We start from the raw sequence: 12,020 nt of genomic DNA, 5'->3' as shown, positions 1-12,020 counted from the left end.
CAGTTATATAGGTTTTTTAGACAGAGGGCTGTACATTGAATGACGTATCTTTGACAGTTTACACAATCTAGATCTAAGCATCTAAGCATCATCATGGCCCCTTACAATATAAGGAATGTTGTCTTTTAAGGAGTTGTCTTGGTGGTGCTAGGAGAATGTTGCTGTTTATGGTTGAGCAGGTATTTCTGCCAATGGGGAGGTTTGGTTGATGCATGATACAGATACACAGTGCACAGTTGAGGGGAGAGAGGAGGCCATAGGGCAGAGAAAGTTTTTGATGTTTAAATTTTTCTTGTCTACCCATAAAATATGAATTTCATTTCACACTATATTTGTTTGATTCTTGAGATGTAGATTCAAGGCGTTTTCTTCGTGTATGATAGGAATTGTCTTCATCCTTGAATAAGCTATACATATAATTTATTATCTACAATTTATTTTCACTTCTTTAAAAATCACTGAAAACTGAGTCTCTTGGCAAAGCTCTCTGAGAAGCAGAATCCTTCTCCCTAGTCTCTCAACGTTGACATACCCACATCTCATTGGATAGAGATGTGTATGTGTACTTTTTGTTACTTACCTTGAGTTTTTTTAAGCATTTTAACTTAATCTTTAGAAGTAGCTCTTTTTTCCCCTTTGTGTAATATTTACTTAAGTTACATAATGCAATATGGTATTGTAATAACAAATACAGCCGCCACATACAGGGTTGGGAGTAAATACAGATGACTCTTGGTAAACGTACAGCTCAGAGGGTGAGAGCAGAATTACACAGTCACCCTGGAGAGCTGACCCCCAGCCAAGCAGCTTGCTGCAGGCATCAGAATATTTTATAGAAGTTAAGTGGAGATGAACTAGTAATTTGGTTATGTGGAGGTTAGTTAGGAGAGTGTCTATAGTGTACCCTTTTAGAGCTTTTGATTTCTGTATTAATATGTTAGTTTGCTAGGGCTGCCATAGCAAAATATCACAGACTGGGTGGCTTAAACAACAAATTTGTCTCACAGTTCTGGAAGCTGAGTCCCAAATCACGGTGCTGGCCGGGTTGATCCTTCCTGGTGAGGCCTCTGTCCCTGGCTTGCAGACGGCCACCTTCTCTCCATGTCCTCACATGGCCTTTCCTCCCTGCCTGGAGAGAGGAGGTCCCTGGTGTCTCTTCCTCTTCTTATGAGGAATTATTTCTATCTGATTAGGGCCTCACCCACATGACCTCATTTAACTTTACCTCCTTAAAGGTTCTGTCTCCAAATTTAGTCGTAATGGGAGTGGGGTGGGTTTAAGGCTTCAACATAAGAATTTGGGGGTGTGGGTATGGGCACAATACAGTTTGTAACAGAACAGGTATAGATTACCTCTTTTAAAATTATGTGAAGTTAAAAATAACCACCAGCGTTTTTTCCCTGTAACTTGGTCATGATGCACGGCACAGCTCTCTATCCTTGACTCCTTTATTCTATTTTTTTTCTAACCAACTAAGTTAGAACCAATAAGGGGCAGAGAAAAATTTCATTCACGATGGGAGGTTATTTTGGAGAAATAATTCACTTATAAATGGTGTTTATTTTTTTTTTCTCAAAATTATAAACAAAGATTGTATCCTCTGACTTCAGGAACCAGAAAACAAAATGCTCTTGTTTTTATTTCCTTTCTCTACTGCAGGTTATGGATCGCCCTGGAAATTATGTAGAACCGACAATTGTGACAGGCCTTGACCACAACGCGTCCATTGTACACACAGAGACTTTTGCCCCAATTCTTTATGTCTTTAAATTCAAGGTAAAAAACTGGATTCCTTCTCTCTTTTCTCTAGTTCAACATTGAAACAAGTGAGAAGACTAGGAGAAAATAAAGGTATATTAAATTTCAGTCGGCCTTTAGGGAGGTTTTAGAAAGTCACTCCGATTAGTAAAGATTTGAAGGTTAAGGACAAACTATGATGAGACGAACACTTTCAACAATAGAGCATAAGCTAGCTGCCAGGGGAATTAAGACAAGTAGAGGGCCAACATTGAAATTTATGGAGAACATTGCCCTCATTATCTGTATCAGCTGTGTTGATAGACTATGAAGTCAGCTTCTGCACCAAAGGGACGAGGTAGTTTGATAGTCTGAGTGCTAAGTATCAGTGGACAAAATGAGAAGATACAAGGGCAATTTGTAGACATACAATTACAACTTGTATCAGAGGACAGGCTGTGGAGGTTTTAACAGATAAAGGTAACTAGAGGGTCTCCTTCCCAGCCCGTGACAGGCCCTACCATGCCAGCAGATGTCTAGAGATTGAATCAAGGCTTGGCTGTGCCATGATTAACAGTTGAAGGATGATGAGATTTATACTTTGTTGCAATTATATGATTGCACTAATTAAAATCTTGCTTTAAGTTGTCTATTATTGTTTCACATAATGTGACTACAGAGTGTAATTTCATGTTTTGTCTTGTGTCTGTGTGTTTGACTGTGAGTTCCTGAGCAAGTCATTTAGCCTCTCTTGCCTAATCTGTACATTAGGGATAATACAGAGCCTGTGTCATTGGGTGAGGATTAAATGTATAAATGCATGCTCAGTGCCTAGGTCAGTGTGTTGCACATAGTAAGAGCTCAGTAAATAACAGCTCTTATACGTAGTGGCTTGAATGGAAGAATGTACTCATGTTTTTCTCAAAGTTCAGGTAAGGGGAAAATCCCACAAAGCACTGTACAAGATAAACAGAATTAGGAAGATGTTGACTCCTTAGTTTCCTTTTGTGCACTAAAATTATACTGGTAAATTTCACGAAATGAGTGAAATTTACCAGAAATGAGTTTACTATTAGTCAGTTTGGACCAGAACAGTGTGTATCATCTAACAGCTTCCAATGCCTGTCCTTTTAGAATGAAGACGAGGTCTTTGCATGGAATAATGAAGTAAAACAGGGACTTTCAAGTAGCATCTTTACCAAGGATTTGGGCAGAATCTTTCGCTGGCTTGGGTATAACTTTGTCTATTTTGAAAACTTACGTAAGTCTGATTTATGTGGTGAATGGACTATAAAAAAAGAAAATGAAACCATCATAGGTGAAAATATTTTTTTAAATAAATTTATTTATTTATATTTTTAAATTTTGGCTGCGTTGGGTCTTCGTTGCTGCACGTGGGCTTTCTCTGGTTGCAGTGCGCGGGGGCTACCCTTCATAGCGGTTGTGGTGCATGGGCTTTTCATTGCGGTAGCTTCTCTTGTTGCGGAGCATGGGCTCTAGGCGCACGTGGGCTCAGTAGTTGTGGCTCGTGGACTCTAGAGCGTAGCCTCAGTAGTTGTGGTGCACGGGCTTAGTTGCTCCGTGGCATGTGGGATCTTCCTGGACCAAGGATCGAACCCATGTCCCCTGCACTGGCAGGCGGATTCTTAACCACTGCGCCACCAGGGAAGTCCCCTATTTTATTTATTTATTTATTGTTTAGCATTGAGAGTCTTAGAGGTTTTGTTTGGATTATTTATTCATTTCTGTATATTTGTTCTGTGTGTGTGTGTGTTTTTCCTTTTTATTTATTTATTTATTTTTAACTTTCACATATTTTGCTTTCACTTTGCCTCCCTTTTTACACACAGCCCCAAAGGATCAGACTGTGGCATTGTAAACGTCAACATTCCAACGAGTGGGGCTGAGATTGGAGGTGCATTTGGTACGTAGAGAATCCTTTCTCCTTTTTCATGTTGGCCAGTTTATTAGTCTGCCGGGGCTGCCATAACAAAATACCAGACTGGGTGGCTCAAACAATAGAAATGTGTTTTCTCACATTCTTGGAGGCTGGAAGTCCAAAATCAAGGTGTTGGCAGGTTTGGTTTTTCCTGAGGCCTCTCTTCTGGCTTGTAGATGGCCGTCTTCCTCCTGTGTCCTTGCATGGCCTGTTCTCTGTGCACATACATCCCTGGTGTCTCTTTATCTTCTTATAAGGACATTAGTCTTATTGGCTTAAAACCCCACCTTTATGACTTCATTTAACCTTAATTGCCTCCTTAAGGGCCCTGTTGCCAAATACAGCTAGCCACGTTCTAAGGAATTGGAGGTTGGGGCTTCAACCTATGAAATTGGGGCAGGGGAACACAATTTAGTCCATAACAGGTGGCAAAGAAAAAGCACTAGTCTTTTAGAAAAGTTTGACCAAGACACTGAAATAATAGTCTTATCTGGTCTGATATGCTCGAGAGAGCTTATGCTCTATATTCAGCGTTATTGTCCAAGGTCCTACATTTTATTCTCAGATGCAGCATCATGTTAAAACAGGGGCCCTTCAGCTGAATTATGTGAACTCCTGAAATGGCATCTGTTTTCTTGGGAGACGCTTGAAGACCCCAAAAAGATTAAGAACCTCTGCTTCAAAGCCAGAAAATTTCACATGAAAATTTCTGGGTTTTATTTGCAAAGTAGGCATAGTAAATATTATACATTATCTTTTATCTTAGATAAAATATTGAGTTGTTTCTTTTCATTAGGCCCAGCTCCTCTTTTCTCTTAATGAGCCTGGGGCTCTTGATGCTTAAACTTAGTACTAATAGTAAAAGTTTTTTTGTTTTTTTTTTTTTAAAAGAGGCCTTCCCAACAATCATGTATTAACTTATTAAAAATTATCCAAAATATAGTAAAAACAGATTGCATTATTTATATATATATACACACACAGAGAAGTAAAACAAACATACATTAATACCTGTAAAATTTAAATAATTAGAAGCATTTTTTTTGAAGCATTCTTTTATGCATTTTAAAACAGAGGGCAATTACTATCCAGCGTACAGACATTGATAAACGTTCCTGATTTCAGCTTAGCCGTTTATCTCTGTGCTCCACTATTAAGTGAGTGTCTGCTCCTTCTGTAGGCCCTCAATCCCTGTTTGCCGCCCATGCCTTCTCTCTCCAATTGATTCTTTTATTTCAGCCTTTACAGTTCATTTCTAAAGTTTTTAAAAAGTCTCATTAATGGAAAAAGCAGTTCTGCCCCATACTTTGCTTTTCCTCCTCCTTTCCCGGAGGCAGCTACTTTGAGATTCTTACTGAAGGAAAAAGGAAATTGACCTTTGAATTTACTTCAGTTTTTCTAAGTAATGTGCTTTAACTGCTCTTTCACAACTTTAGACATTATGTACTGACCCTTTGTTATCATAGATTAACTTTCTTGAACCCTCCCTCTCTTTTCCTGTGAGCCGTTATTGCACAGGGTGAGGTCTAGAGAAAACGAGATACTAAGTGGCTCCTAAGTCTTCTCCCAGTGTAGTCACAGAAGATGTGCTTAATTCTTCCCTCATCGGATTGTGACAACATATGTGAAACATTGTCTACCAGCAAAGCATAGAGACTCAGTACCCAAGGCTTTTATTGGGGGTCGGTCACACAGGCAACCTCTGCCTAAGCACCCAAATTCCAGACTCCCTGAGGAAAGCAGGTATTTAACATAAACCACATTGTTTGCTCAATGAGACAGTGTAGGGGACTGTTTAGCCTACAAGTTTCCAGATGCCAGCAACATTGTAAGCAGACCTGCTATGTCTTTTCTGCACAGATTGTAAGTTTTTCTCAGCCTTTGGAAGCTATAACTTACTTGTCTTCTGGTTTCCATTACTGTGGTTGAAAAGCCCAATCCACTTTGATTTCTGGTCTTTTTTTCCCCCATTTCAAAAAATTTGGGATCTGTTATTTATGTCTGATGTTCTGAAATTCTTCAGTAATATGCCTCAATGGAGATCTTGGTAAACATTTTTGTTGGACAGTCAATGGGCCAGTAATTGGCCTTAACATTGGGACTCACAGTTTTTAGTTCTGGGAAGTTTTTGATAGTTTTATTTTGTTTTGATAGTGTTTCTTTGACAATTTTTTCCCTTTGATTTTTCTGTATTTTAATTTCTAGAACTAGTATTTGAATGTTATCTGTTGAAGAATTATCTAATTGTGTTATTTTTTCCCCTCTTATTTTCCATCTCGTTAGTCTTTTGGGGAGATTTCCTCAAACTTTTCTTCAAAACACTTCTATTGTTTTTTTCTCCTCTGCTCTTACTAAAAACGATACTAAGTGTGCTTTGAAGGCACGCTTTTAAACAGTACCCTTTTCTTGTTTTATGGAATCATTATCCTTTTTGTAACTTTTAAAAATAATATGACATTTAAACATTTTTATTATAAAATCAGTTTGTGTATAACATAGAAAATAATATACAGATAAGCATAAATGGGAAAATAAAATTACATTTCCATTATTCAGAGGTTTCCACTCTTAACACCTTGGTCTAATGGTAAGTTTTTTTTTTAAGGTGCTTCCTGACATTTCTGTTTTTTTGGTTAATTCCTTTTACTTTATTTTCCAACCTAGTTCCCTTTTTCCCATTTGGTTTGGTCTCTGTCTTTTATCTATTTGTTTGCAGAGGGGATACTCTGGCTACCTGTTGGTCAGGTGGCTCTGGTCTCCTGATGTCTTCATTTCTGTGATCCTGAGTAGGAGCCCACACAGAGGCACTGCGCAAGATTCATGAGCTGCTTGTTTATTTCTCTAGGAGGAGAGAAGCACACTGGCGGTGGCAGGGAGTCTGGTAGTGATGCCTGGAAACAGTACATGAGAAGATCTACTTGGTAAGGAAAGGCTTTGGGAAAATGGTTTGGCTTTACAGCCTCTGGAATGTGCTTCCACAGTCTCCTACTGTCTGTTCTGTTCGTGCAGTTTCTCTTGATTTTATGTTTCTAACATTCCACAGCTCTCCCCTCCCAGAGCATCTATTTGGTGCTATTATTTTCCTACCCATCTTTCCAGCTTCAGCTAGTGCCCAGCGCCTGACTGTGAAACCGTCTCGGTAGTGGTTCCTGTCTAGAGACAGCACAGGAGCAGGACAATTGGGGTCAACCAGCAGGAGAACGTGGAAGAGGCTGTCCTTTCAGTTTTTTTCCTTGGGTACAGTTACCACCCCTGCAGGCTGCCAGGGCAGTAGGACATGGAAGTGGGCAGGTGGGCTGCGGGCCTGGCTAGCGAGCTGGGGGATACAGCTCTGGGAATAGTGAGCACAAGCTTTGAAAGTGGATTAGCACGTTCACCCAGCCCAAGGGTAGCTGGCAAGGGAACCTGTTGCTGGGACGTTCTGGCTAGGAGCTGCTTTTTATTTGTTTTCTGTTTTCTCTCCCTCTTGGGTAGAAATCACTTTATCCAAGAGCAGTAAAATGGTGTGTGGGGTCAGGCCCATGTCGTGTTAGGTTGTAGAAAGAGCACAGGGTGAGGAACCCAGGACACCGTCTGTCTCATTTACTGCTTCTCACTGGCTCTGGAACCTCTCGGGGAGGGGGGTTTCCTACACCTTCGCTCATTGTCTCCTCAGCAACTTCATGTCTGTTAGGAATTTTTTTTTCCCCTCCAGCTTTATTGAGGTATAATTGACAAATTAAATCGTAATATATTTAAAGTGTGCAGCATGATGATTTGACATACACATGCATTGTGAAAAGATTCCCACAATCAAGTTAGCACATCCTTTACCTCACAACAGTGTGTGTGTGTGTGTGTGAGTCAGAGTGAGATCGAGAGAGCGAGAGAGAGCGAGCGAGCTTAAGATCTACTCCTAGCAAATTTCAAGTATGTATCAGGAGTTTCTGAGTTGCTTTGGCTGTGGCTTGCTTACTCTCAGACACATGCATGCTCTTTGTCTGATTCCCATTTGTTGAAGTCAGTTATGTTCCTTTTACTTTTCTTGTGTACTTGAGATCTAGGGGACCAAGCATGTAGCTGCAGCCTTTTTGGTATCCATCAGACGGAGACACTTCCTCTCAGGAGAAAAGCCAGATGACTGACTAAGAGGGAATCTTTTATTTTCCAAATTATTATAGTTTTATTTTATTTCTATCAGAATGGAAATATCTGTATTTTTCCTCCTAATTCAGTACAAGTTATTGAGAGACATAAAGAAGATGAAGTTATAATCCCCATATTCTTGTGCCCTGAAAACCGTTACTAACACATGTGTGTCTTTCCAGAATTTTGTATTTCTCGTATTTTTCCTTTTATAAAACTGGATCTATACTAATGTTTTTTTGTATCCTAATTTTTTTCTTCATTAACTTATAACTTGAATATTTGACCTTGTTAATATATGCAGATCAGACACATTTTTTTAATGGCATAAAATTTCCTCTATTACGTGTATACTATCCATTTAATTTTGTTCATTTTTCCCCCCCCTTAGTACCATCAACTACAGTAAGGACCTGCCTTTGGCCCAAGGAATCAAGTTTCAGTAAAGTTGCTTTCAATTGACATTTCAAGTGTTTCAGGCATTGTTGCATCTCTTTCTTCTGAAGAAGACGAAGAAAATTACTATTTGCCTTGAATCAATGGATCATTTTGAATTTGACAGTGGTTAATCCCTTATGCTTCTGAAGCCTAAATCAAGAGACTTTTTTAAAAAATAAAAATTTTCATGACATAGCCTTAAGTAATAAAAGATAGATTCGATGGATTTTTATGTTACTAGTAGTTACTGATTTTTTTAAACTTTAGCATTATTTTTATAATTTAGAAAAATATAATGCATGCCATGGTAGGAATTGGAAAAGTACAGAACATAATAGGGGAAAAAATAGAAGCCTTGTCAGGAAGTGCAGGAACGTCTCCTGAGCAAGTAGAGAAATCGGTAGCAAGTATTGATTCATGTCACCCTCCTCAGCAGGTGTTGGAAAGGGTGTGATTGAAGGGAGTGTCCCTTGTTTATGGAGGAGCGTAGCACAGTATCCCTGTGGAACGACTTGCTGTTTAAGATGTCTGAGGGCATTCATCATTATCACAGCTTCTCTCGCTCAGGATGGCTTGTGTCACCACAGAAGAAATTTGGGGGGTGGATGGAGATTTTGCTCCTGCCCTACCTAGAACCTGCACCTGCGGACGACTGTGTGGAATTCTATGCAGAGCACATCTGGATTTCTTATGCAACCTCAGACCGTCTTCTTTAGCTGTTAGGCTTCCTAAGTTGCCCTTAGGTTTGTTATCAGAATAAGCAAGTGTGTAGCAGCATGTGTTCGCAGTGGACTCGGCATAGTTCACTTTTTCTTTCCTGGGAGTCCACTTCCTTCTCTTCAGAAGCTGCCCGGGAGCTACTGGAGTGATTCAGCCCAGGGCCCTGTCGAGCTCACGCTGGCTCCTGCAGTTCTGTTTTCCTGGCAGCCTTCACCCCCCTGATGGGTAGCAGCCACCACCCCGTCGACTCCTGCCAGACTGGACTGGGACAGAAGACTTGCAAGAAGATGACATCTGTAGATGACCTGATGTGTCAAGATATATGGAGAGATGTAGACACCTGGCAAAGAATTTGGGGTTGAGTTATGGCAGAGAAGCAAGCAAATGAAAAAACCAAGCAATTATAAATCTATCAGGGAAGGAAAGGTATAACATGTTCCATGGCCCAGCTGTGACTAGTGTTCACCCAGGTATGCTGTTGTCAACCTTGAATATTAAGCCAAACATGGACGATAGGCCTTCTGAGAGCATGTTGGCAGGAAAAGTTCAGGGTTTGAGGGAGGTCAGAGATGCAGGCAGTTTATGTTCTGTAGTGGAAAATCAATAATGCCTAAAATTACAAAAGCAAGAAATAGAAACATAGGCTTTTAAAAGATAGGGAGCTAAATTCTGAAAATATCATTGCTTCAGGAGAGGGCAAATGGGGGGTGGGGCATGGAGACAGGAGGGATTATCTTCCATAACAAGTCTTATAGAGCTATTTGACTTTAAATCAAGAGAATGTATAACTTTGATTAAAAATTCAAACCAACAAAAAAATGATGTCGGAGAATCAGGTGCTTGGAATCCTAGGCTTCCTAACCCCCTTTCCACCACCCCTCTCCCCAGCACACACAAACTGCACACTTGTGAGCTTCCCCTTATTCAACTAGGGACTCTTTAAATATCTCATGAAAGGATTGTGCTGAAAGCCAAGTTTCCTTCCATGTGTTGAAGTACAAAATAGATTAAAAGTATATGTGTATCAATACAAGGTTAATACAAGCAGTTGCCTAAGAAAATTACGCAGTTTGTTCATTTGTTTAAAAAAACCTTGCTGTGGTTTTTCTTTGTACATCACAATGTTAGGTATTGTAGCCCTGTCTTTAGTGTCTATAATAATGTCTGAAGAAAATAGTAAAGCACTATTTAAAACGTTTTTAGAAACCATGTAGTAATTGGCTATTTTCATTTTGTGAAATTGAGATTAATTTCGATTGAAATATTTTTTTATATCCTGTTTTTTCCAAGCATATTATTTTTTAACAAGTATTTCAAAACACGAGCTGTGTTGGTGTTTTTTCAATTTTTACATTTATAATTTCTCTCCAATCAGGTATGTATTCTCTCCAATGAGGAGGCTCTCCATCCTCCTGTGTATTTGCTAAAGCCATGCCATGGTGGCCAATATGGAATAATCTCTAGTACACTGGTGAGAGGGGGACCGGCAACTCTAATCTTAGGTATGGAAGTCAAGTTAAACTGATTCTGAAAGCTTTCATTGAAACTAATTCACAAGTTTTCTACAAATGTTTCTAGCAACAAGGACATTTTTTGTCATGATGTTTATTAAAAAATTTTGGCCTTACATGTCCCTCTGTTTTTTACTGACTTAATGAAAGTTACTTATTAGTATTTTTAACCACAGAAGTTAAAATTTACATTTGTGTGTGTTATTGCTGGCCATGTGATTTAAGGTGCTGGGAGTCCTGTACTGCTGGTTACTGGTTACACTGAGCCCCTTGTGACTGTCTGCCCCTCCCTGCCTGCATCCGGTGTTATAGCCATACTGCCAGAGTTCCCAGCTCCCACAGTGGACCTGAGTGGCTGTGATTAGCGTTCCCACTGTATGAGATGGTAATAACGCCCATCCCAAACAACTGTAAAGATTAAAGGAAAAAATTACAAAAGTAATATAGTGCCTGGCAGTGGTAAGAGCTCAATAAATGTTGTTATTGGGGTATTTTGCACTTTTAAATATTGTCTATTTTCCTAAGTGAAATTCAGAAGCATTTTTCAGGTTTCTGAAAAGCGAAGTTCTTTGAGATTTTTATCGGGATCATAGATTTATAAACAGGAAAGAATCAATTTACAATACTCATGTTTTTTAAAATCTAGGTATATGGTATGTACGTTGAATTCAAATACTTAAGATGCTTAGCAAAATTATTTCAAGTTTATTCCTATATGGTTTATAATTTTAGTCATTGTCAATTGGATTTCTCTCATGTGTAAATTATCGCAGAGGCCATTTATTTTCCAAGGTAGATTAGCTATGAAAATAGGAACACAGATCCAATAATTCCTCAGTGTTTGCTGTTTGCTGGTTGAAGGCTTTTTCACTGGCAATTCCAGGGTTCTAGAAATCTGGCCAGGAATCAGATACTATCAAATTGTCTTCATGGTGTTGACCTGTAGGTGGTGCTGTTGGTCAGAGCAAGCGCCTCAGTTGGGCAGGGCCAAGAGTTGTGTGGACTCTGCTCTCCAGGAAGTCATCGTGGAAAAGGTTTTGTGTTCAGCAGGCAGATGTGCTAAACTCAGTGCCCCATTCTTTTTTTTTTTAAACTGAGTCTCCTTTTTTTTTTAAGAAAAAATTTATATATTTTTGGCTGTGTTGGGTCTTCGTTGCTGTGTGTGGCTTTCTCTAGTTGTGGCGAGCTGGGACTACTCTTCCTTGTGGTGCGCAGGTTTCTCATTGCGGTAGCTTCTCTTGTTGCGGAGCTCGGGCTCTAGGTGTGCAGGCTTCAGTAGTTGTGGCGTGCAGGCTCAGTAGTTGTGGCTCGAGGGCTCTAGAGCTCAGGCTCAGTAGTCGTTCACAGACTTAGCTGCTCTGCGGCATGTGGGATCTTCCCAGACCAGGGCTCGAATCCGTGTCCCCTGCATTGGCAGGCGGATTCTTAACCACTGCACCATCAGGGAAGCCCTAGTGTCCCACTCTTCTGAGCTGCTTTCCATTCCAGCACTACTGGTTACCTGCCTTCCCTTCTCCCGTCTGATTACGCGGATCATTTCTGCTGCAGTT

General features: G+C 39.9%; 1 protein-coding gene across 2 annotated transcripts in view; it reads left to right on the top strand.

Moving 5' to 3' along the window:
- Window positions 1–10,605, top strand: part of ALDH7A1 (aldehyde dehydrogenase 7 family member A1) — a 38,603-nt gene extending 27,998 nt beyond the window's left edge. The window contains exons 14-19 of one of the 2 annotated variants that reach the window (XR_014296446.1): window positions 1,660–1,776; window positions 2,872–2,969; window positions 3,588–3,661; window positions 6,522–6,597; window positions 8,193–9,429; window positions 10,335–10,604. Coding sequence is in view for 1 of the 2 variants with exons in the window: in XM_082649840.1 (XP_082505966.1) it covers window positions 1,660–1,776; window positions 2,872–2,969; window positions 3,588–3,661; window positions 6,522–6,597; window positions 8,193–8,247 (420 nt within the window). In the remaining variant the exon portion in view is untranslated. Of the gene's footprint in view, window positions 1–1,659; window positions 1,777–2,871; window positions 2,970–3,587; window positions 3,662–6,521; window positions 6,598–8,192 lie in introns of both variants that reach the window. The other variant, XM_082649840.1, reaches the window with a different exon arrangement.
- Window positions 10,606–12,020: the final 1,415 nt, after the last annotated feature.

Source organism: Grampus griseus, assembly GCF_964374135.1.
Source record: "Grampus griseus genome assembly, chromosome: 3".
NCBI lineage: Eukaryota > Metazoa > Chordata > Mammalia > Artiodactyla > Delphinidae > Grampus > Grampus griseus.
Note: the sequence above shows the minus strand (reverse complement) of the source record. Positions and strands in the feature narration are given on the sequence as shown.